The sequence below is a fragment of the Rhinolophus hipposideros genome (assembly GCF_964194185.1).
Source record: "Rhinolophus hipposideros genome assembly, chromosome: 14".
NCBI classification, from domain to species: domain Eukaryota; kingdom Metazoa; phylum Chordata; class Mammalia; order Chiroptera; family Rhinolophidae; genus Rhinolophus; species Rhinolophus hipposideros.
In genome coordinates this window covers 43,294,799-43,322,177 of record NC_138060.1, presented here as the reverse complement: position 1 = coordinate 43,322,177, position 27,379 = coordinate 43,294,799, and the positions used below count along the sequence as shown (strand labels likewise).

General features: G+C 39.0%; 1 protein-coding gene across 2 annotated transcripts in view; it reads right to left on the bottom strand.

Annotated features, from left to right (window-relative positions):
- Positions 1–357: 357 nt before the first annotated feature.
- Positions 358–27,379, bottom strand: part of UBE2E2 (ubiquitin conjugating enzyme E2 E2) — a 297,767-nt gene continuing 270,745 nt past the window's right edge. For both annotated transcript variants that reach the window (XM_081073426.1, XM_081073427.1), the window contains exon 6: positions 358–1,995. In XM_081073426.1, the coding sequence (XP_080929552.1) occupies positions 1,898–1,995 (98 nt within the window). In that variant the 3' untranslated portion in view covers positions 358–1,897. The remainder of the gene's footprint in view (positions 1,996–27,379) is intronic.

The window sequence follows — 27,379 nt, the reverse complement described above, 5'->3', positions numbered from 1 at the left end:
GGTATGCTGGAAAATGTTTTCAAATAAAATCAATAGGAATATTGTAATTAAAAGGAGTAAAAAAAACTATCCCTACGTACTCTGGTTTAAAAGTAACATTTTCAATATGAAAACATATTTTCTTTAGGATTTCTTTTTAAAAAAAACCTTTTATTTATTGTAAGTGTGTTTTTCCAGGACCCATCAGCTCAAGTCAAGTAGTTGTTTCAATCTAGTTGTGGAGGGCGCATCTCACAGTGGCCCAGGTGGGGATCGAACCCGCAACCTTGTTGTTAAGAGCACCATGATATAACCGAGTTAACCGGCCGTTCGTAGGATTTCTTTTTAATTATTAAGAAACAACAAAACTGTTATTTTGAATTAGGCATTTAAAATGTTTCAGGTACAGATACTAAAATTTGAATCAGAACTATTTAGAGGTGACGACTGAATTTGTAAATCTTACTATGCAGCAGTACAGACGCCCTTAACGTGAGACTGACGTGCCCGGTGGGCCTGTTGCTATCATTAGTGGAAGCAGGAATTTCCAAAATGCCTTCTAACAACAAAGAACGCTGAATAGCAATCAGCACGTCCGTACGTCTTTCCAACTGCACCACACACAAGGTTCCTCTGCCGCCTACAGCTGCATACCTAGAATAGCCTGAAGTCAAAGCTGGACATACATACCCTGGTCACTCAATGTGCTGACCATGACTGATACAGTTGAGTTTACTTCTTTCACTAAAATTGTGGAGAAAAAAAACAAAACCAAAACTCAATCACTGTAACATTTTTAGGAGAAGAAAGAGGAGAGACATAAGTTCAAAAGGGGTCGAACACAATGATCAGCTCAGACTTCACTTTCAATGGACGGCTATTTTTGGAGGCACATGTTTTAATGGTTGCATAAGGAAGGTTGTAACAGAAAGGATATCTATGAGAAAGTCATACATATCCAGCCAGTATGTAAAATTATAGTGCTCCGAAATCACCGTAAAATCATCAGGCTATTGACAGCTGGAGAAATTCCACATGCTAAGCGACTCAATTACAAAGAAATATTAGAGGTCTGAGATGAAAACTATACTTGAATCTGTAATTGAATTAGACAAGCCGTGCTGCTATGCTGGTCACCAGGATACAAAGCAAACGCCAGGTTACCAGAAGTGCATTTATCAGCCACAGTGATTTATTGAGTGCTTTAATAATACAAGTGTACATCAACTGATCCACAGTCAAAAGTGGCAGGTCCCTAAGAAATTTACAAGCACTTTAAGTAAATCAAAATACTTATTATTTTGTTCAATCCAACAGTCTTCTGTGTGGGGGACAGAAGGCTAGTGATAAACAGAGTCTCAGTAATGCACAGTGATTCTGATTGAAGCTTTTGTACAAAAACTTGTTCCCAGTAGCATGCACCCACCAATAAAGACTTTAGTACAAAAAATTAACCCTAAGCACTACATTTAAGTAGAAACGAGATATAATTCTGAATTCGTGTTTTCCCGAAGACCACATAAAAGAAAAAAAAAATCAAAACAAACAAAAAACAAAACCACACAGTAATACAAAGCTTTGTAAGAAAGCTCTTACTATTACAGATCCAACATTGTTTGCACTGAAAAAAAAAAGTTCCCAGTTTTTTTTTGAGCTGGGAAAAAAAAAACCCAATCTTTCAAGTTAACAGAAATTAAAAAGGGAATAAAACGGGTGGGAGAGAAGGGAAAGCAAAGGAAAAGGAGGAAGAGAAAAGAGGGAGAACGGAGTGGGGAAAGGATGACATACCATCACAAACTGTTCAAAATTTAATAAAAATAAGAACATAAGAACTGAGGTCCGGAGGGGTGGGCAGGGCTATTGATGCACTTGGTGAATGTGCTTGCACAGGTCCGGCGGGGGCGGCAGGCGCGGGCCCCTATGTGGCATACCGCTTGGTCCACTGTCTGGCCATCCGGTCGTGCTCCGCTCTGTTGGTCATGTACTGTGTGGCAATGCTGCCCACCAGAGGGTCAGCTGGAAAGGAAGCAGAGTCCAGGGTCAGTAAATACCAGCACCTCTTCCACTTTCAAAGTCAGGGAATAGAAGGAGTGTCTGGAAGGCTGGCCATGGCGGGCTGTGGGTGAGACGCAGGGGTGTGTGTGTGTGGGGGGGAGGGCGGAGTAGGACTGAGTGGGGAGGAGGTGAGAAGCTGCTGCTCAACCGGGAACAGTCACTTTAACAATGACCTGCACATGACCTGCCACTGATAAACCCCACTTCACACCTGCTGCTGAAGAATCACCTGCCTGCGCTTCTCCTGATCCCTCTTCTCTACCTGCACAAGCCTGTTCTCTCTCTGTCCCCACCACACACTTCTCAGCCTTCTCCCTTTGATTTCAAATAGATACTTTACTGAGGAAATGCAGGGGCTGTGGGAGGGGAACTGCAGGGTCCTTGATGAGGTCTCTTGGGAGGCGGTTCCAATGCCCTGGTCAGCCAGCTCCTTTCCCTGGACGTATGCCCAAGGCGGTGGCCGCACTCACAGCCCTGGCTGTCTGCACTGAGGGCACCTCCGCTGAACAGTCAAGCTGCAGCCATCAGTGAGACCCAAGGACACGGGGAGATGGTCGACTTCTTCCTCCAAATTTGGGGCTATCAAAATCCAGGCAGCTTTTTATTACAAAAATACTGACACATGTTAATAGCTACCACTCACTGATTTACCATGTCCTAAAACTTTACAATAGTAACTGAAAACTCTGAGGGAGCAGACATAGGACACTGAAGCATAAGGAGGGAAAGTCACTGGCCCAAGGCTGAGCAAGGCGTGGGGCAGGGCTCTGAAACGGAGTCCACATTTAACTATAGGCCTTTTGGGAGATTGTTCTCTACCCAGACGGGATCAACACTGGATGACAAAAAAAAAATCAAAACAACTGAAAAAAAAAAGTAGGTTTCTGGAGATCCCAGAAGCCACCCTTAGCCCTCCTTGCTCTAATTTCACTCTTTGCCTGATTTTAAGTTCCTGTATTTTTGGTGTTGAGAACTTGGGTGTATCAGAGCAAATGGATAAGAAGGAACTGAGGGGGAAAAGGAGTAAAGTAGCACAAGTTATTAACGATATTAAATGTGAAAATCAAGGTAAAGAGCATGTAAGTGTAAGTGTGACTGTAGTCTAACACTACGTGTAACTTGGGAAGACTCTGAGACCTGGTAAGATACTCAGAGTCATACCTGCTCAATATTAGAGGCACAATAGAAACACCACCCTTTTTAATGATCAATTGAGGCTGATGATAACAAAGTCTTGGAAAGCTTTCCCAATAAGACCTTCCGTTTTAACAAGCCAGCTTCTCGGATGTGTGCTGAGCTTGTTATCACTCTAGGGAGAGGGCGGTCCCTTACATCCACTTATACCACAATTGACGGATTACCCAGTACATGGCTTTCTTTACAACTTTTGCCTCCGCTTCCTCTCTATGATTCTTTCCCTTTCCTGGCTCAAATGCTGAGACCGACACTATCACTTAGACCAGTCCAGCCAGAGTTCAAGAAGATTTAAACCAGCAATACTAAATGTAGACACAAAATACCTGGGAATTGGCCAAGATATGTTTTAAAAATGTGGTCCTTCAGTTCAGACTAAGTAATGACCTTAGAGTCTAAAAAGGGCCAAGAAAGGTCTGAGTCAGATTTCTCTACCGTTGAACAAACTCATCTTGTTCCAATTTCTGCCAGTATAGAATGCAAAGCCTTAGGGTGAAATCTGGGCATCCTCAATAGCTTACGTCTACATCATTCAAGACAGGTGTTTAATTAAACAGACTCCATATTAGCGAAACATACTACAGGTCCATCTGTACTCCTAATGTACTGACTGAGATGAAGGACACGCTTAATGTCAGAAGAATGACCTCTGATGTTAATGTTCTACCTCAAACTGGATCCTCACACAGTGTGAGCATACTGGGAACAGGTCTGTCGTTTCAGCCCACAGGCAGAGGGAGACAGATGAAGGATAGGGAACAGGAAGCTGTGGGGTGGGGAAAGGGGTTACATCAAGTGTTGATATAATTTCAGTAGGGGCAGAAGAGGGAAAAAAACTCAAAAACAAAGTAGGGTACTGATAAAATTACTGCATTCTGCAAAGTTATTTTGTGCGCTTAAGTAAACAGTCCATTTCTTTCAGCTCCTTTTACCTTTTCAAGTTTGATTTTAAAGAGAAATATTTTCCCATCTGTAAAATTATACATGCTAACTATAAAAACAATTAATAATCATCTTAAAAACTACCTCAGCCAATACACGAGACAGAAGGCTGTAAGTGAAGACCATCTGTAAATTCACTCAGAGAGAAGTGCTGCTAACATTTTGACTTACAACTTCCTAGACTTTTCTAAATATACAATTTGAAAAACGATTAATTTAGTCTGTTTTTGTAATCTTTAAAAAAATTACTATATAATGAATAACTTTATATAGTGATAATTACATATCTACTTCATCATTTTTAATATTCATCTGAATTAATAATCAATTTCCTGTTTAGAGGCATTTGAATTCTTTCCAATATTTTTGTTTTAATAAACAGTGCTGTGAAGAACATTATTGTGCAAGAATCTTTGACAATTTATGCAACCCTTAAATCTGTTTAGAGTATAAATGAAGGAATAAAAACATAACATGAAGGCATTTTAAAATCATGTTATTAATTAAATCGTTCTTAACGCTAAAATGTTTTAGAAGACTGCAAGTAGCTGGATCAAAACTGCAATATACGCATAGCCAAAGATCAAAACTACCCAGTATCTGTATAGGCAATGACTATCACAGTGAATTTAATGGAGTAAGACACTCTTTTTGTAGTGTGTTTATAATTATGAGTCTAAGTAAGGTGGAATCTTGTTACAGGGTGTCATATTTCATAGCTGTAGATGTTATATGAAATGACAGTCTCTAAATATAAATCGGCTGACCATATTTCCTTAATCATTTCTTTCTAAAAAAGGAAAAACTTTCCATCATTTTGGGTTTCTCAGTTGTTACTACTTTCCCAAGTCTTTATCAATCTTTGAGATTATCATCTATCAGTCTCCCTCCTCTTTACTACAGAAAAACTACAACATTCATTAGTGGAAATGGATATTTAATCTTCTACGATTTCTGCCTTTGTTTAGCAATTATTGGAATTTTTGAAAAGAGGAGCATATCTGTACTCTGCTCCTCTTACAGCACAGGGTTAGATGACTACAAGCACTTCATTCTCCCAAATGATAGCGAGGCACGTATTAGAGGTTCCCTGAGGCAGAGGTACAGGGTTTCCAGAGTGGTCAATGGAAAATCACGGGGGTGAGTTGGGCATACAATGCCCTCCACTAACTAGACTTCTAAACTGCATTACATCATTTTAAAATAAGACTCATGTTGTCATTTTTGTTGACATAATACTGCCTGACATACTAGCCTGGGTGAAAGTGTAAGACTGATGATGGGCAACACAACAGCTTCCCTCATCTCTCCTTTCCTGGCTCACCTCAGCCTCCCTACACAGTTCCAGGCACGAAGCGGTGCTATGCAGTAAATGCTTGGGGACTGAACCACAATCAGGATTATCTGGAAGTGAGTGAAAGGTGATCTTGTACTGAGGACTCTGTACCCTCTCCCATTTTTGTTTTTGGAGATTTCCAGAAGAGAAAGGCTCAGAAAACTCCTGCATCCCTGTGTCCAGCCTCGTGTCTCCAACGGCTGGGGTTACACTGGGTACCCTGCAAACCAAAAGGGTTTATAGTGGCGCAGGAAAGGAGGAGACAGGGAGTAAGTCTAAGGGGGATGAGATGCGGCTGAATGACAACAGGGACGGTGAGGAAAGCCCGGCACACTGCTGAGCTGCTGAGCGATTCTATCTGCAAGGCCAAAGAACATCCTATCTTGGTTGGTAGGTAGTATGGGAGAAATTACATGGAAAAACATTTTTTGATACCCTTTTGTTAAGAAAACATGTCTGTTCTTAAAGAAACAAACAAAAATAGTGCAGTATAAGGGAAAGGGGCATGGACTTTGGATCCAAACTCCCTGGATTTACATCTCTGTTCTACCAATAACTGAGTCACGCGGGGCAAATTAACTTCTCCATGTCTCAGTTTCCTCAACTGCAAAATGGAGACAATAACTATAGGTTGTTGTAAGAATTAAGTGAGTTACTTTTTGTGAAGCACACACAAAATTTCTATTATTTTCTAAATGAAGCCAGGCAAATAAGTATACATATACACCTTTTAAAAATATAAATCTGATTGTCTTCTTGAAGACATCTCTTCAGATAAACTCTAAACGACCTGCAGCTTCTTCGGTATGCTCTATTCTTGCACGGCTCTGCACCTGCTTTTGCTGCTTCCCGCTCATTTCTTCCAGCCCAGGACCCATTCCATCTCGAGGTCACTAACCACTGTTAACGGTTTGATGCTCGTCTCTCCATACTTTGTTCTTTATTTATATTTAAATAAAATGTGCTGCAACTTGCATTTTCCTCTGTAATCATGTACTGCAGTTGTGTTTCTAAGACAGTACAAACAGATCTCGCTCATTATTTTAAATAATTACAGGGCATTTCTTTGCATGGTCATTCAGCATTCACTTTTACGTTCCCCTACGGATGCACATTTAGGTTAGATTTGATTTTTTGGCAATTAGAGCTACTATCACAGTCTTGTATAAATCCTTGAACACGTGTTTGAGTACTTCTGAAGGGCAGATTCCTCTAAGTGTCAGTGCTGGATCAGTGAGTACACAGTTTACATTTTTGGTCAATACTGCAAAACTGCCCTTCAATAAAAGAATGTATATAATTTACTGTTTCAGGACTTCTCATCAACACTGCATTACCAATCTTAAAAATTTTTTTTGTCAAGCTAACAAAAAACCCACTGTCATTGTAACCACATTTAACTTGATGCCTACTGAGGTTTAGCATTGTCTCGTTTTTGTTTACCATTTGTATTTCTTCTTCTGTAATTTGTTCATGTTATTTGTCCATTCTTTCTTACTAATATGAAGGAGCACTTTATATATTATAAATATTAAACATGCACTGAAGTTCAGCTTTGGCTTCAGTATTCAGCCAAAACCCGCTTTAGTCTTTGGAAGATGGAATAGACCGGATCCTCTTTCAAAGTCATTTCCAGCTTTTCTGAACTTGTGGTGATCAAAGATCATATCGGGTCCCATCATATTTAACAAGCATAACACCATTACTTGGATTTACTGCTAATATCTGAATGCTGGTTTTAAAAATATTGGTAAGCACTATGAATGTAATTAAGACTGAAAATCTCTTTTGGCCAAAGACAAATAAAATGACATACAAGGGAAAGATTTTGAACTGCCTTCACGGGTATTGACACAAATGTTCAAAGAGCAATGGAAGAGCAGCTATCCCAGGTAGAACAAGGCTATGGAACCAAACAGATCTTAATACTGTCCACAGCAGATACTGACTCCGACAGAAAAAGGCCATGGTAACAACCAGCGTCTGCTGGCTGAGAAAGCAGCACATCCAGCGACTGTGAGGCAGCAAATTAACGTACAAACATTAGAAATGAAAATGTGAGGGCCGAGATCTGCTGGAAGCCATGCACACAGCTCCTGTTGGTGGGGGCGCTACAGTGACACTGCACCGTGACCACCAGGGGCCCACTTTGTTACCACTAGAGAAAAAGGAAAGCTTATTCATCTGACAGCAAAATCTCCATTAAGACGAACCACACTGGCATGGGTAGCCAAAAAAACTCCTGCTTTCCACCAGGTGGAAACATTAGTAAAGTACTGCAATGGGCAGGGGCGCCTTCTAACAGCTGGCAACACGGAGAAATTATCCTGCTAGATCATAACGTCAAAGTTGAAAAACTACGTTTTTAACAAGATTATAATATTATGATTATGATATTACTTAAATTCTTAAAAATAAAATCTCATATTTATTCTTGTATCTCAAGAAGGGAACATTCAGCCTTGCCTTAGGCTGTTCACTGATTCTAAAACTGGCTCTTCAGTATTCAGCCAAAATAAATGCAGTGCCCTTTCAATGACAAAACTACTTATCTATTATGTGTGGAGGAAATATTTTCTCCCAGCGTATCATTTATCCTATAACCTAGTTTATGATGTCTCCTGCCAAATATAAGTTTAAAAATTTTAAGTAGTTAAATTAGTCGATCTTCCCTTAACATTTTCTGGTTTGATATATCATGCTTATTTATAAAGGCCCTCTCCATTCTCTCCAGTATTTTAGAAATATTCTATGTTTACTAACAGGAACTTTTACGTGCAATGCTAGCTTTATCATACACAAGCTTCCTATACATATCTGGACCTCATTTTTGCACTTGATATTCTTTCAATAGGATAATCTGCCTTTTGTATTATTTGTTCCTCCTATTTTTCTCACTAGAGTTTTATAGTACATTTTGGTATCTGGTAAGGTAAGTTCTCATCCTTCCCCATTTCTTTCATTCACTAAAATTTTATTTGGAGCACCCTAATCCTGGTAAGGTTAACACTTGGAGCAATTAATGCTATTTCATCCCAGAAGTATAGGAATGTCATGTCTCTTTGAAGAATGTTATCAAGATTTAGAAAATCTGAATTCCTCTAGGTCTACTAATTAAAAATCAAGTGAGTAGGTCAAAGCTAAGGTTTTGTATTTTGGAATGTGGGGAAACCAGACTGATAATTATAGGCCTGACTGAAACCAGAAAGACTGTTAAGTACCTTGAAAAGACACACACACACACACACACACACACACAGTGCATGTGGCTTATAGTGATCTAGGGAGAAAAAAATGATCATGTCTGTGATTTAAATCCAATGGTAGACCTTCTGAAATTAGATTTAAATTTGAGAATGCTAAATAAAACTGCATACAAGTCTAGCAACGGACGCTGTTACTCCAGAATTAATAACGAACTGGCAATGCTAAGGAGGTACTGAGTATTGAGTACTCTAAATTCCAAAAAGGCATTAATATCTTCCTCAAGATTTATCAAGAGAAGATAAGCTGGCTCTGACAGCACCAGAAATCTATCATAAAGTGTGGAAAAGGAGAGAAAGGTTTGTGGGAACACTGAGCTGCTACCACCTTGGGAGTGTGGTGTGTGCGGTAGTGGAGCTTTCCTGTCTTCCCTCCTCCCACTCCCACAAAAACAGGGAGAAGACAACTTTTTCCTCTCAAACCTATGAAAGGAGGGTACCGAGAGACTCGCTGGTAAGGACTGAGGGTGCCTGAAAGGAGATAGGAATGTCTTCCCTGGCTGGAGATTTAAACCGGACATGAGCTGCTTAGGCAGCTGACCTGCTTTGCCCCTTGACTATCTGAATAGAGAGAAGGAGCACCAAAGAAGCCGTCTACCCCGCTGTCTCCTCAGTGTCAAGAAGGCAGCCTCCCAGGGAAAGGGACCCCAGTAGCTAACAGGCTCTTAGGAGAATGCTGTGTGAGAGGGGCTGGAGCCAGCTTGCCAGCCAATTTTTAAAATTTTAGGAATTTAAACACAGTCATTATTAAAATTTAAGTATAGAAAGTTATAACTAAATAATTCATAAGCAAAGTTAATAAATACTTAAAACTCATAATTTCTTAATTATTTTATTGCTATTATTAATCCGCATAGTTTTTTTTTTAATGTCTATTCATTTCGTATGGTAGGAAAAAACAGCATGCTACTGTGCCTCTTGTCCCAATTATGCATTCAGTAAGGTCATGTATTACTGAATGCTACAAATTAGGACTTGATTTATTGTTTTTTTTGCCTGCAGTTAAGTGATGGAGAAAACTCTAATAATGCAGATTAAACTTAGAAGTGTATCATTAGGTCTAGAGTCCTTACATTTTGAATAGCATAAAAACTGTAGGATATATTCTTCCAGTATTTCAAACTATTATCTGATTCAGCACAGTTGCTCATGATAGCGACTAACAAGTTCTAACATCCGTCTTTGTTTCACTTTTGCCTTAGTTCTGAACTTAAATGAAAATATCATCCGACATTCATGTTAAAAACTACACTCATTTGAGAGTTGCAACCATAAGATGGATATACATAAACTTTTGGCAAAAAAAGTCACTGAAAGTCTTCTGGGAGAATTAATTGGCTATAAAGAATTTGCATTATCAAGTATTGTATATTTCATTATCTGTAAACCATACTACACATCAGTAAAATCTGTAATAACTTATGTTTACGTGCATATATTGATACCACTACCTAACTCCTGCCCCCAGCCAACTGTTAAACATTTACTAGTATACCACCATGGAAGGGGTTAGTCAAGGTTAAGCTATGGCTGGATCTTTCATATCAGGGTATTGGGAAGTGAGCTCTCCAATTTCCACAATGCGGAGCTGCATTTTGACACTTGCCTCCCAGAAGGCATGGATGGAAGATGTTGCTTACTAAAGAAGTGGGGAGGATGGCAGCTATGAGAAATTAGGCAAAGGGACACTGTTCTCATCTGTTAGTAGCCCCTACTACCTAGAAGCTAGGCCTGGAAAAGGAGAAAGGAGGTGTCTGAGAATCAGACCATGCTCCGTGATGGAGTGGAAGGAGGAAATTAGATTTAAATCAGGTATAAGATGGTAGTTGAAAAATGGACCATATTGATCTTCTAATAACTGAAAGTGACCTGAATGCTATGAGATCTGCTAAACATTCTTAAGGGATAGAAAAGAAAGATTCAATAAAACATGGCCTAAGGCAGTGACTGGAGAAAATTAAAACCATTTGGTATTAATGCCTCCTGAGTTGAGACTGCTCAATAAACAGTAAAAATACACTGACTATAACCTAAAGTATACTGTTGATAAAATATTTTTAAAAACTTAAAAACTCATCCTATCAGCCTACATAGCGCTGCTACGTACATTAAATCAATGTGTGCTTTGAAATACAAAGTGTTCTGGTAGAATAGACTCAGCTAAAGAAAAGCACAGATGGTGCATTCCTACTGAGAAGCTATTGGATTGCAATTCCAGGCTTAGTTAGCAATAATTCCTAATGAACTCTCAGAAAATATCCTTCCAGTAGAGGACTTGTTTAAGACACCAGAGATTCACACGTGACTTTCCTTCAAATACCACTGCAAAAAGCTGTGGTTGCAGCAAGTAGGAAAGAGTCAAAGTTGTCAAGATACTGAAGCTAGATTTTTTTAAAAAGCAGCTTTGAGATATAATTCACATATTGTACAAATGACCCATTTAATATGTGTACTTCAATGGTTTTTAGCACATTCACAGAGTTACGCAACCATCACCACGGTAATCCATTTTGGAATATTTTCATCATCCCCCCAAAAAACCTGTACCCATTAGCAATCACTACCCCCAACCCCCAAATCCTCCAGCACTAGGTATCCAGTAATTTACTAGTTGTCTTCTATATTTGCCTATTGTGGACATTTCATGTAAATAGAATCATACAACATGTGCTCTTTTGTGATTGGCGTAATGTTAAGGTGCAGCCATTCTGTAGCAGGCCTCAGTACTTCACTCCTTTTTATTGCCAAATAATAGTCTAATGTGAGACCACACCGCATTATATTAATCCATTCATTAGGAGATGGACATGTGCGTTGTTTCCTCTTTTTTTGGCTATTACAAATAATGCTACTATGAACATTTGTGCACAGGTTTTGCATGGACAGGTTTTCATTTCTCTTGGGTATACTAGTATACCTATAAGTGGAATTGTCATGTGGTAACTATGCTTAACCATTAAAGGAACTGCCAAAGTGCTGTCCAAAGAGGCTGCACCATTTTATATCTCGGCTAGCAATGTGTGAGGGTTGCAATTCTCCACATCTTCACCAACACGTGTCATTATCTAAGGATGCTAGATTTTAAAGAGAGAATAACAGTTCATGCCCATTGGCCTATGTGGACCAAGTTTTGTTTTGTTTTCTTTTTTTAAAATATATATTCTCAGTTTCTGCCAACCCTGGAAAGTAAATTCTCTTAAATTGGGGTATTTTTCTTCTGGTTTCTGGCTATGAGAGACGGAAGATTATTCTGATCCTCTCTTCCCGCTACTTCCAACCCTGATGGAAGTAAAAATGACAATAATCTAACAAGAATTGTTTGTAACACATCTTTTCTTCAAAATAAAAAAAATTTTTATTCCAGTTCTCAAATGTAGACCACTCAGTACATATTATTAATAGTATTCTAATGTAGCAATTTCCCCCTCAAATACTCTTACTGTTCACACTCCTATTCAGTAGCTACAAGCAGGGCAGAAGGTGGTTTTGAGAGGGGGTGTGAATGCAGCAGTCATGCCCTAGATCCTATCACACAGATCCATAGTCTTCCCACATCTGGGAATCTGGACTTGAGTCCAGAGATATAAATAACCCAGCTGAGGGCCAGAGCTGGACAAGAATCTCAGTGGTTTCAGTTTACTAGATGGTTCTGCTTGCCTTTCAGTGCTGATAACCTGCAGTTGAGACAGCCTGGTGAGTCACGTGGATGCTATGCATGCCGAGGAATGACTTTTCTTTTCTTTTCTTTTTTTATAATTTAAATTTATTTATTGGGGTGACAATTGTTAATGAAATTACATAATTTCAGGTGTACAATTCTGTATTACATCAACTATAAATCCCACTGTGTGTTCACCACCCAGAGTCAGTTCTCCTTCCATCACCATATATTTGATCCCCCTTACCCTCATCTCCCTCCCCCCACTCCCCTTACCTTCTGGTAACCACTAAACTATTGTCTGTGTCTATGAGTTTTTGTTTCTCATATTTCTCGTTTTTGGTTTATATACCACATATCAGTGAAATCATAGAGTTCTCTGCTTTTTCTGTCTGACTTGTTTCGCTTAGCATTATACTCTCAAGATCCATCCATGTTGTCACAAATGTTCCTATATCATCTTATCTTAATGCCGAATAGTATTCCATTGTGTACATATACCACAACTTCTTTATCCATTCGTCTATCGAAGGACATTTTGGTTGTTTCCATGTCTTGGCCACCGTAAACAAAGCTGCAATGAACATTGGAGTACACGTGTCTCTACAGAGAAATGCTTTCAAATTTTTGGGGTAGATACCCAGGAGAGCGATTGCTGGGTCATATGGTAATTCTATTCATAATTTCTTGAGGAACCTCCACACTGCCTGAGGAATGACTTTTCCATCGAAAGCGTGGGCTTAGATTTGGGCTGAGGGCTTCCTCTTATCCTCTCTTCCCAAAAAGATGATGTTGAACCTTCTGCTAAGGCTGGAACACAACCATTAGCTAAATCAAGGAGGGCACGTATCACTCTGTGCTTGTTAACTACCCCTTTTCCTTCAGGGTAGGCAGTGTCTCTTTTTCAGTCTTGTAGGAGGTATCAGATTCCTGGCTAGACATCCTCCCTCCTTCCCATGCTTGAGCCTAAATGACATTTATACCTACAGGATCAGCAGCTCTCCAAGTCACTGACTTAAGATGCTAAGCTTTTGGGCAGCCCCGGCGTCCTTTTCAAATTTTTTAGTGGTTTAATATTTAAATATCTCTGCTTTAAGTCTAAAGAAGACAATATGATCTATTTCCTATAATTGACCTCTTCCTTTGTCTTCAAGCTTCCTTGCTATCCTCCTTTAGTGCCTGAAAGTTTCAATTCTTATAATTCATAAAGATTCTTATATGTAGTATGTATTCAGTAGTTTTCTGTTTGACAACCTACTGCTGTTTTCTCCCTTGGGTAACATGTTCAAACACCAGGCCCAATTTGGTCCATAGGTCCTGCTTCTCCCCCACTTCTGCTTTAGCCCAGCGGGCAGGTTCCATTTCTAGGATTCAAACTCTTACTGTATCCTTCTGATATAGGTAAAGAACCACGTCGAAATAAATTCTAATGTATCATAGGTGGAAATTGTGAACCTTGTTTTCCATTTTTCTGCTGGTAGAGAATGGGAGATGGGTTAGTGGGGAGACAGGAATGTTAATCTACTGGGTACCATCGACTAGTCTTGAAATGCATCTTTCTTGTTCTCCAGGATTAGCCTGGAAATTTGTGGGAGACCAAGCACAGTCAAGTTCACAGAGTTACTACTGATGCTGTCACAGTGGTTAGGAAACCAAGCCCTGGGGATTCTGATTCCAAAATATTTCTTGGCCCTTCTTCTCTCCTTCCTCTACATGGCCTCTGTCATCTCTTATCTGGCGTCTCTCTGTCTCCCAGATGAACTAAGCTTTTTAGTCTCTAAAGACATAACCTGGTCATGCAAGGTCCCTCTTTTAAAACCTTCTATTTCTGGTCCCATCCTGTCACAGCCCCCCTGCCCCCCATGGCAAGATCAACTATGTGTAAAGATGCATTTTTTGGCCAATAGCCTGCCTGATGTTCCAGATGCTTTTTACCCATTAAATTAGTTTTCAATATCCTAATCACACTTTTATCTTCAACAGAGGCTGTTCTAAAATTCTGCCCTCCTCTTCAGTTCTTACTGTCCATGGAGAAAACAATCTGTTTTCAAAAGAGGCAAACATGTTAATGTGAAAGAACACTGTAACATAGAACAGTATGAAATCATTGTTCAAAAGGAAAAATTCTTGATGAAACCCTTTATGCTCACTAAGTATGAAGTGTTGGCACTGAACAAATGCATCGCTGTGAACTGGTTTCCATGTCCACAGCCCCATGAGCAACAAATGCCAACACTGTGGGCCGCCAACATTGTCTTTTCGACCTCCTGAGGGGGGAGACCAACTTCAGATGAGGAAGAAAATGGATACCACTGATCTTAGGAAGAGGGCTCTTAAAACACAGAAAGGAGAAAGAAAAAAGTGGCAGAAGCACTTACCAAATTAATCTGCATACACATTAACCCCTTTAAAATAATGCTGAATTGTTTAGGCAGAATCATCCTGTCCCATAAGTGAGAAGGGAAGAAAATAAAGATCCAACTACAATTGAGGGAATTTTTCTAATCAGCATTTTAACCTGGATTTTAAGCCTTTGCAGAGGTAAGCCACCTTTTCTCTAGCCAGATGGCCCCTATGACCTCCCTAGGGTGGAAATGCCAGTCCCCTGCTTCCTGCTGCTTCCCTAAGTAGGGCTTTGATTCCTCCTAACAAGCCCTGTTGCACTTGCCTCTATGACCTGCTGACCTTTCTTACCTTAACACTTCAAGCCTCTCTCACTTTAAAAAAATGCCAGGCCTACTTTGGGACAAGAACATACATCAAAACTCTCCAATTTTTTCACACTTCACAAGAGTGTAGTAATTCAAAGTTAGGCTTCTCTCTGATTGCACAACTTTGTAAAGCAGGGGAAATTCAGCTTGGTTGCCTCCCTCCCCATTTGCCCAATTCCCTGGTGTATTTCGCCTTCTTGACACTCACATATCATTTTCTGCCAGAGGAAATGTTCATATATCTGATCATAATGTGACTGCTACCTAATGTGCCATCTTTTCCAGAGGTAGGTACATTTTCAAAGGGAACTGCAGGGATTGCATTTAGCACAAAGAAACTAAACTAACACAAAATAATTGGAACAAAAGAGTATGTGTATAGTTCTGTTTTTCGACTAGTAGGAATTTTGGGTTCTTCAAATCACATGGCTGAAAGCCACCATCCACTCTGCCAGTCACGGTACCCAGTACAGTGTCTGACACACAACCCTATCTTTGCCATCCCCTACTCATACGCCTGGTTTTGATTTTTACTTCCATGTTGCTAGCTGCTTGGTCATTCTTCATGGATATTTGACCTTCACTGATGCATTAGCTTTTCAAATGACATTTTAACATTCATATTATAGTATTTTAATTCTTTCTCCCAGATACATCATTAAAAGTGAGAAAATAGGTTGTAGAAACCTGGTTTCTTGGCTGTGATCACACAGGATATTAAAGGGTGCGAGGGATAATACTTTCTACCCTGTGGATGACGCTGATAGAAGTCACCCACCGTGGCTGGGACCTATCACTATATTTATTCAAGGCTGGTTAAACCATGGGATTCTTTTCGGAAACCCAAAGGCCACTCTTGATTCAGCATGAAATGGGACATGCTGAGGTCCTGGTTTTTAAATGCTTATGTGGTGGGCAGTCATAGGTTCCCAGATATCGTGCCTCATTCAGAGTATTGTTTGGAAGCTAAATTTTGGTTATTAAAATTGAATATGATAACTAGCACTAAATTATACAACCGTATTTAAATTCTAAAATAGTCATTTGTATAGCAGTCTTATAAAGTTTCATTTATCCCCTTGCCTTGAAAGATTTAATGAATGCTTAAAGAGCTCCACCTATTTTTCTGTAATTGGCTACATGTTTCCAGTGTAAATATGCTGATTAGATTTGCATAGTGATTATATGTCTAGAGCTGTTTTTTTTTTTTTTGCCGGGGGGGGGGGGGACAGGGAGAGAGGCAGTGAATATACTGCCCCTAAATGAGAATGTACTCACATGTGCACGAACGATTATATTTTTATTTGCAAACTGGGTACTATTTGTACCGATCATGTTTTCCTTGTTTAAATAACCATTCTTCATATACACATCCTGATTGATCTTAGGTATGATGATTTAAAAAATATAGTTTTTTTGTAAGGTTAAATTAACCCTCTAGACCTGTACATTAGTTTTGTTCCACTTTGTCAGAAGTCATAAGAGCCAATTATTGGCACCGATATATGCTATATTGTCTTACCAGGTCTAGGGAAAAAAAAAACAAATTAAAAATGCAGTCCTACGGGTAACACACACCTCAATGACTATTTGTGGCAAATAAAATTAATAGAGTGAATGTCTCTTTTAATTTTATCTATTTGCCAACATTTCACCAACAGAATACTTTTAGTGATGATTCTTGTTTACAGTTATCAATTTGAAGTTTACTGAATTCTTCAAAAAATTTTTATTCTTCCAGATAAAACACAAAGCTCAAAGTTTCAAAGAAAAAATCATCAGAGGAAACAATATGGCTGCTCAGGAGTCCAGGAGAGACTTGCAGCTCCTCATTACTAAATAGAGAGGGTGGGGCATCTCAAGACTGATATTAAATAGCTCTCTGGCCTCTAGATGAGACCACACCCACTATTTGCAGGAGCTATGACATTTTCACTTGCAAATTAGGTCCAGAAGGTATCCATAGGGCTTTACATATTTAAATTGTTCAGTCTAGGATAATCATCAAAATCAGTAATAAATCAAAATAATATTGGAGAACTAGTCCTATAAAGATAACAGAAGAATTAAGCATCAGATTTAACTTCATTAGAGGTTATTTATATGTACATGCCATTGTGGTGTCAACTTATGTTAAATATTTGAACTGGACTTTAAAATGCTTAACTGGACTGACAAGTAGATATTGTATCCTTAATTCAACACGGTAACACACAAAAAAGCATATATAAACTGCTCATGGCAGGACAGATGGGGCTGCTGGTATTAGTTAAACATGACTATCTCTTATTTCTGCAGGCAGGTAATTAAATTTTGTTTAAAATCGGAAATGAAAATTAGCTTAGTAATTTAAATCTAATTCTCATTTGTACTGAGTTGAGTCTCTAGTACATGATATCGGACACAGAAAGACCCTCAGGTAATCTAGTGTGGGGGTGATAGGTCATGATTAAGGCTGATTACAGGGCAGTAAAAACAAATTTTTAATGCCTTCCATGCCCAATGGCTCTTTGGGATTGCCTGCCCCTGGAAGTGATGTTAAATGCTTAATAATCAAATGCACTGGATTCCTTAAAAGCTGCATGGTTGTACTACCGAGCCAAGCCTCAATTTATAATCAAATTATAACCAAAAGAAAAATGAATAATTGTTTCTCTAGGGACAACATAAGAATCAAGCTTTAGTGTTTCACTTCATTAGCTGGTTATTTTTAATCTGTCAAAACTGAAGTCTATGGAGTTGCAATATCTTCAGCCCACACCTAGAGCAAATCGTTAGTGTGCTTGTGTTGACACTGCAGTTCTCTGATTTATTTGACTGATCTCATTAGGAAATGGTACTTAATAACCTATCATGAGAATGAAGGTGTCTATAAAAATTTGGTTTTAGCGCTTGAACTGGTCAATAAATGACATTTAGATGAGCAGATTGTAGTGAACACAAGAGCTGAAACAGGGAAACCAGCATGTTCATATTGGACGAGCAATATCCAGTAGATGGATGTTAGGAAATTAACTATGTCATATTCAAAAAGTTGGTACACATCATCCCTCCCATCTACTACAATATACTACAAGTTAGATTAAGGATGAAATTCTATAAATTAACCACAACGTGAGCCCGCTTTAGGGAAAAATCTGCTGATGAGCTGTTACCTTGAACATCCTTTTCTTGGAGACTGATTTCAGGATGGTCCAAACATTATCCGGACTCCCTTACCAGACCTGCTTTTAAATAAGTCTGAGACTCAAGCTTCACACTGAAAACATATATGTATATACTTACAGATATGTCTGTGTGATGTGCCTGCAAGTTGGAGGTGGAGCAATAATAAAATGAAATACTGTTTGCTTACTTGCATTTATCTGGGCTTTCACTCTGTCCTAACAGAATGAAAGGCACTAAAACAATGCACTTTTGAGGTCTGAGAATGAATGTGCAGATCAGCCATGGTAAGTCTGAGACTAGCTCAAAGTCATGGTGAAGCAACCAGGTTTTGTTAGGGCATCAAGCCTACTGGCTCTGGAGGACATATCTGATTAGATGGAACCAACCCTTGCCAGGCTACTATTGTTGACATTCTTTTGATAAAACGATCTATAATATGACCTCAAAGGCTATCACTGTAGAGAATAATCATGAGAAATGCAGTAAGACAACCATTTTGGCATGCTCGTCTCAGACATAGACTGGCCTAGTGTGTTGATGTCAAGAGAAACAAAAAGCTAGACTGACTTTTCTAATGGAATTTGTCAGATCCCTATGAACTCCAAGGAAGGCTACTTAAGCCTCGCTAGTGGACAAGAGGGTAGAGAAATAACACAGTGACAGAGTAACTTGCTAAGAAAAAACTGAGAACTTACATTTGAAAAAGTTATGGACGAGGTCTGCTATACTCTTTATCTTTGAAAAATTGAGTGAATGATTAAGAAGCTGTATCTCATCAATTGTACAAACTACATTACTGATAAGTATAGAAAGAAAGAATTTTCCATAACATACCAATTCTTTTTGTGCTACTTCAGAATCATAGAATATTAGCATTTGTTTTAAAATTATGTAGGACTTTTACAAGTTAATTTAAAATACAAATTTTGATGGTATAGGAGAAATGCTGGATTCCTGAAATAAACATGCTTAAACCATCTGAGTTGCATAAAGGATACAATTCTAAACCATTTAAGTTTGTATGATGTATTTTAAGGGTGAATCTAGAACTTCATGTAAACTTAAGTAAGGTATGTAATACTGGTTTCATCTTAATCTAGGATCAGCTGGTTTTTAATACTGATACAGTATCAACAATTCTAATCTGCTTTCTTTTCATGTTTACTTTTGAGTCTTTTTGGGTACAGCTTTTGAGAAAGCTGCCTCATGTCTAAAAACATCCAAAGAACTATTGTCAATGATTGGAAAAAAAATAAGAACGGAACAGAGGAGTTTAGAAAACCAAACCATTTTCTTCAGAAACAAATGTCCGATTTTAACTGGATAATGTGTAATCCACTTTAAGAGTTATGTCAGTTTATTCGTGTAAACCGGAGGTTCAAAACCATTGACCAAAACAAAGGCCCCATGGCTGTGGCTACCAGCATACTGAAGTACCAGCATACTGAAGTACTCTGATAAGAAACTGAAAAATACTTAGACAATGATCTGTGCTGGGAAACTGCTTTACTCCTTGCTCACAAGTCACGTATCTTTGCAATTATCTTCCTTTTTTTCCTCTAAAGGTTATAGTTTATAATATCATTGATTCTTGATCTCAAATTTTGTTTTACTAACAATAAAAACATGTCAAGTAATTTTTGTATTCTTATATATAGACTAACTTTATGATTGATACACAAGAAAACATTTTTTCCTCCTGAAATCACCTTCCACTTTGATCTGTAAGATCCTACGGTAGATTTAATCAAGGTAACTATTAATCAACAACAAGAAAAGGTTCATTAAAATTCAGAAAATCAGTACTTTTACCTTTATACTTAAATTTTTATATGGAAAATACTATTAACACATTTTAAAAAATTCATTTTACTGTAGAATGACTGACTCTTATGGCAACATGTAAATATGTTGGTAGTTAACAGACTGGCTGAATATAGCCGAGAATGGAGGAAAACAGGATTCTGGGATTTTAGTCAAACTATAGGTCAGTGTTTTCCTGGATGACTGATGGCCGTAGCTGCATGTTCAAACCCTTGAATGTTAGCTAAAGAGTATTTCAGACTGTGCTTGCATTCATGTGGTGAAAACTGATGGCAAGAAGAGGTCAGCTACTAACAGTGATGCCTCAAAACTTTACATTCTTAAAAGTTCAAAAGTACAGTTTGTAAAAAAATTATAAAATAAGAAACAGGGACCAGACTCTATTCATGATGAAGAGAATCAGGATGGCTGCCTGTGCAGACCATGAGCTGCAGAGTGGGGTGCACACAGATGTCCATCCTCCCTGTACTACTACCTCCTAACTACTTAGTCCTTGGAAGTGTACAATTCAAACTTGTACACTTGTCCTTGGTGACTTTCCTTGTTAGGCCCTCTTTACCTAGTGCCTCGAGAATAGTGACATCTTAATTCAGTTAAATAGATGTTTACCATGAGCCTGTTACAATGCTGCACGTCTTGCTAGCAGTAAGCAAGATGAAGAAGAAGATCAATGTCTAAAATCTGGGATAAAACAAACACCAGACCCTCCTTTGAAGCCAGTGAATAGTGTTGGGTCCTAAATGAATTCAGGAAATGCAGGTGTAGTCAACACTCACAGTGCCTAAGAATCGGTATGTGATGCAGAGTATTTTTACCAGCATTCCGATGGAAACTACATACACCCTGTGTTAGCCTGCTTGGGCTGTCAAAACAAATTACCACAGACTGGGTGGCTTAAACTTATTTCTCACAGTTCTGGAGGCTGGGAAGTCCAAGATGAAAGTGTAGGCCAATTTGTTTTCTAGTGAGGACTCTCTACCTGGCTTGCGACAGACACCTTCTCTCTGTGTTGTCACGTGCCAGGGAGAGCGAGAGAACGCAAACTCTGGTGTCTCTTCTTAAAGGACACTAATCCTATTGGATGAGGGCTCCACCCTCATGACCTCATTTAACCTTAACTACCTCCTTATAGGTCCTATCTCCAAACACAGTCACATTGGGGGATTAGGGCTTCACACAGAATTTGGGGGAACACAGTTCACATAGCACACCCTTAGAGGCTGTGCTTCCTCCACCTAAGGACCACTTAGAAGAAGCCATACTTAACATCTCCATCAACTTCTCCCAACATGCAAACCCTCCAGTCGTCCTTCTCACCTTCTCATCCCTGTATTCCTTCGTCCTCTATTCCTTCAGGACAGTCCTCTCCCAGCCTCTCGTCCTTGCTAACCACACCATACGATTTCTGTACTCCCCCTATGTCTGACTCACCCTCTGTGAGACTGCAAATGGCTAGAAGAGTATTTCCAGCAGCAGTGGTAGCAGTAGTGGGGGTGGTGACTGTAGCCCCTGTAGAATCCCCTGTAGTGCCTACTACAGTTCCTTCCGACTTCTGGCACTAAGAATAAATATCTGTTGAACTGAATGCCTGAGGATTCTCGAAAATTATAGTAATTAGTAATAATTGCAGTGGCTATTTATTAATAGGCCAATTTTAAATGACTACTTTAATAGTGAACAGGAAAATTATTTTACATTCTGAAATCTGTGATAATGGTTTGTGTGACGGGGAGTACATAAATGGAACACTGTTAAAATTAGATTGGGGTAGAGGAAGAATAATTTGAAAAGATTGCCTACCCCTGGTTATGTGTTCACAGAGAGCCTTGCTGAATGCTGTTACAAATGCTAAGAGCACGTGTCCTACAGCTAGAGGCAGCTTGGGAAAGCTCCTGGAAGCCAGGAATCCCCGGATGTCAATACTGGCAGCTACACTACTGAACGGAAAACAATGCATGCCACACGGAACACAAACAGCGAGTATTGATAGTTTTACATCACTCCTGTCTGTAGAAAGGCTCTGAGGTACTTCAGAACTACAAAGGGAGCTTACTTCACCTCACCCCAAATTGGCCAATCCTAAAACCACAATTAAAACTGTGTTCCTGCAGGAGATTTTGAATGTGATGGGTGCATTTTATAATGCGCATGTGAGTGAGCTACAATGGACTTTTGTAATGAATAAATCACTTAATAACAATGTCATGTTTGAGGGTGATTTGTCTCAAATCAGCTTCTGCAGTCTTGCCCACAAAGAACTCTCCTCTTTTCATGCTCTCTTTGTACAGATTGCTAGGGTCCTCCGAAAAGGGGGATCTAGGAGACAAGGCACCTTTGTTTGGGGCAAATGGAAAGGTGGTGGAGAGAGCTGTAAAAATTTCACCTCTTGGGTCTAATGTGTGCTTGGCTATTACAAACCCACCCTGGTGAGGGAGTCTGATGGCTGAGAAAGAGCTGAGTTACTGCTGTATCATGCCCCCATCCCACCCCCTACCTCCTGAATTAACTGTTGTGAGTTCCCTACCCAGCCAAAGGGGCGGATGCTGAAGAAATGCTAATAAAAGCATTCTGGGCTCCCTAAGAGGGAGCACCTTGTATGCGGCCGTGGCGAGGATTGTGTGGGTGGTGAGTGGTTTCTAACTGCAGGATGTCCTGGCAGAGCAGGCAGCCTGAGGCAGAAGGCTTGCATCATCGGCCCTCATGGCAAACACAAGCTCTGGTTTTGAGTGAGGATTCGCCTACTGTCAGACTTTTGTTCTTTAGTCTCAAGAGCCAGGACTGTGACCTAAGTGTTTTAACTACCCCCTCCTTCCTGCTCTGGCCTTGGGCCTGAACCGGAGCTTGGTATGTCTGCTGAACCACCAAGTAACTGAGCTTAAGGCATGAGGGTGGTGCCTGTGCACAAAAGCATCTCCCAGCTGTGTCACACAGACACCCTGGTTTGGGGCAGTGTGACCCAAATGTTAACATCTCAAGCTTTGGAGTCCAACTCCTTGAACGTAAACCCTCGTTCTGACCCTGACCCGGACAAATTACTTCACCTCTCTGAGCCTGTTTTCCTCATGGCAATAAGTAGATAGCAGTAGTGCCCACCCCATAGGGTGGCTGAGAGGATTAAATGAGAAAATGAATGAGAAGCACTGAATACAGTGCCCGGTACTCAGTAGGCTCACAATCAGCTGGCTGTTGTTATGGCCACATTCACGATCACCATCATCGCAAACCTGGCAGAATTAGAGGAGACAAGTCCTCAGCCAGTCCTTACCCTCACTGCTGCCTGGCTACTGAGGCTGCTGGCTTCATTCTGCTGTGGCGGAAAGGGCTTGTTTCTTCACATTCCTGCCCTGGCTTCCTCAGCTCCAACTGTCACTCAACAGGCTAACCTTTACGTTAAGCTGTTTGGTGTCTCTAGGGGAGCTGCATTTAGAAAGTGGATGGTGAGTCTTTAAATTTTTTTTACTGTGGTAAAATATGAGTAACATAAAATTTACCATTTTACCCATTTTTGAGTATATAAGGCAGTGGCATTAAGTATATTCAAGCTGTTGTTGGATGGTAATTTCTTGAAGTGCAATGATTTTTGACTTCCCCAGGAACAGCTTTCAGGACATTTCTTTTCCCCCTCGTCTAATGATGACCTTGAGAGTGACCAGGGGCCTCCTGGGTGACGGATGCCTAAGGACTTGCTTCGGTTCAGGTACTATACCACACGCGGCCTCCACACCTTGGTACTAATCAAGGTTCACTAAGATCTGGGTCTAAGTTTCTTCCCATCATAAAAACTTTTATTTTCAGGGTCAGTGAAATCATCAGTGGCTGGTGAGAATCCACCTGTGGTCATGTGGATACATAATTAAGACAAGAAGTCAGACCTTATTTTCATCTCCCAGGCTACAAATAGAAAACGTACCCTGTAAACAGATTTTCAGGGGGTGGGATGACAACATGGGGATAATTATGTCATCACTAATTTGACTCCTTAAATTACATAATACCTACTACTTCTATAACTATTTAAAGAATATTAGAATAAAAAAAGACTACATTTAAGAAGAAAATGTCACAGCCATTAAGAATTACCTATTGATGTTAAAAAAATTTTTCCATCCTATTCTCTGGTTGATTACTACAATGGCAATGTATGTCATTGGGGTGATATATTAAAATCGATATATACTACACATTTTTTAAAGTAAAAATTAAAACTTCTCAAAAAGCATTCTAATGATCTATTAGGAAGACCACAAAAGAAACAAGAAGGTTACATTTTTTTCCCTGATGCCTAGATGGAAGATGACACCTGTTCCTATGCTTTCTTGTTCTCAAAAGAGTAGCTCTAGGAAATCACCCTGTTAACCGCAAGGAATAGCTGAAGCAATATTTCTCTACTCAAACCCCTTGAAAAAAGTAAAAATTAATTTTCTTTTATTTCTGAAAAATGTTATTTTCAGTTCCTAATGAGTTTCTAATTCTCTGTAAATTTAACATAGTACAAATAAGCAGTAAATACACATTACTAATTACTCATAAAAAAAGATGAAATTCCTCGAGACAAAGAAGGAAACTTCAGAATTTTAGGGAGGACATTTAACATAGTACAAATAAGCAGTAAATACACATTACTAATTACTCATAAAAAAGATGAAATTCCTCAAGACAAAGAAGGAAACTTCAGAATTTTAGGGAGGACTAACATGAATGGAAACAGATTGATGCTTTAAAATTAAAGGGGTACAGAGAATGCTTACAAGTATAGTCTGGTAACAACTTACAGCAAGTTTGAATAGTATTGCTATTTGCACATTTCGGTTACAGCCAAATTAAGTTTCTGCCAGTTAACATGTAATATTTTCATTCTAATTAAGCAAAAGATATCTTAGTCAATTCTTAAACATTTACATTTCATGAAGAGCTGAATAAATTTCAAAATGTTAATTAAAAACTACAATTATGCTTCAGAATCTAACTTAAAAACTTGTCCTTTTATCAAGTAAAGTTTAACTTTAGCCTTTATCATTTAAATTTACTAATACTTATTTAAAAAAATTTTAGTTATATACGTTTTTAAATTATATACTGCTCTTAAAAATTCAAACAATAAAACAAATACAAAAGTGATTCATGAAAATCCTTTTCTCCTACCTTACACCTTCCAATTCTAACTCTCCATAGGGTACTGCTTTTTTTAATAGTTTGGTATGTAAATTTCCACACTTTTTCTATGCATTTATAGTGAAACACATATATATGAGGGTGTTTATGTATGTGTATGGCCCGTTTTGTTTTTAATAGATCAAACTACACAGTATTGTGAATTTTCCTTTTTCTTTCTTTTTCACACCTACTTTTTCATAGTATCTATTTAACCATCCCCTAGTGATGCACATTAAGAACTTTTCCAGTTTTTTGCTGCTATAAATAATGCTGTGGAGGATTCCTTGTACATATATCCATGAACACTTGTGAATTATTTCTACAGGATGGATTCCTAGAAGTGAGGTTGCTGGTCAGAGGTAATGTGCATTTTACATTTTGACAGGTACCTCCAAACTGTCCTCAAAAAATGTACCAATCTATATTCCCACAAAGTATATAAACTATAAACATGCCTTCCCTTGCACGCTACCCATAAAAGATATTATTAATTAAAAGAAAATTTGTCAATCCAGTGATTAAAAAGAGAAATCTTAGTATTTATTAAGCATTTGAATACCTTTTCCTGTGTTTCTTGGTCAGATTTAGTTATTCTTGTGAATTGGTTGTTTAGATCATTGTGCCCTGACCCGTAACTGAGTTGTTGGTTTTTCACTTGATTTATAGTTCTTCCTATATTAGAGATGTAAACTCTCTGTCCATTATGTTTGTTGCAAGATTGCTCCCTGTTAAAGTTTTATGTTATGGTGTTTTTACCATATAGAATTTAAGATTTTTATGTAATCAAATTTGTTAGTATTATTTTCTTTATGCATTTTGGGTTTTTATCTTGCCTTTAAAGGCCTTTCTCCAATACCAAATTTTATTTTAGAATGTTTATAAGCTTTGGTATGTTTCATTGAACACATTGTTTTTGAAATATATTTTCACTGTATATAGAATTCTAGGTTGACAGTTTTTCCTTTAGTACTTTAAAGATGTAGTTCAACTGTCTTCTCATTTGCATAGTTTCTGAATAGATATTTGCTGTCATTATTATCTTTGCTTCTCTATAATAATATGACCATTTCCTACCCACCTCCCTACCCCAGCTCCCATGATCGGTAGGTGGACTCAAGTAGTGCATACTCTAGGGCTAATTCTTTTCCACAATTGAGGCAACACTTTCCTATGTATCCAATGTACCATAAATTATTAATTTTTCCAGTCTGGCTGGTGGGAAAAGGCACTGTTCCCTTTAATCCTTTAGGATGCTTCTTTTGGTATAAGACCTAAAATTAAAGTTCAATATTATGTGCTGCTTGACATTTTGGGAGAACTGGGAAGGCCTCAAATTGCCTAACCATGAATTCCTCTCCTGACTCTGTTCCTATGGGTCCTTTGTTAAATAATCTTCCTCATCATGGAGACCAGGAACAGTTCCTGCTTATCACGGAGTAGTGAACTTCAGTTTCACGCCAGCCTGTGGAATTATTCAAACAAGCCAATCACATCCTCCTATAGGAACCAGGGAGTATTCATTCCACTACCCTCTCAAGACTACAAAGCCTGCCTCCCACGGCACCTGCTTGTTAACTCTGTTCCTGACTACAATCCCCACACAGCCCTGATGTGTGATGTCTTCCCTCCCAACCCCCAGCTAAGAATACATGTGACTGAAAACATTTCATCTGTCCAGTGCTAGGTGTTGTGTGTTTGGCTGCTTCCCATAACCCTAGGGTGGGAATCCATCCCTTACCAATATGGCAAAAAGGAGATGACCAAAAGAGTTCTTTCCCCAGACTTGAGTAGTTTCCTTGTATATATGTGTTGATCTCCATCACAGGGCAGTAATCTAGGGTTCACTTCATTTGTTTCCCACTGTCCTTTGCTGCCTAAGTGCAGTGTTCTGAAAACCGTTGTTTAAAATATTCTGTCTAATAGTAACAAGTGTTGGAGAGGCTGTGGAGAAAAAGGAACCCTCGTACACTGTTGGTGGGAATGCAGACTGGAGCAGCCATTATGGAAGGCAGTGTGGAGGGTCCTCAAAAAATTACAAATAGAATTACCATATGACCCAGCAATCCCTCTCCGGGGTATCTACCCAAAAAATCTG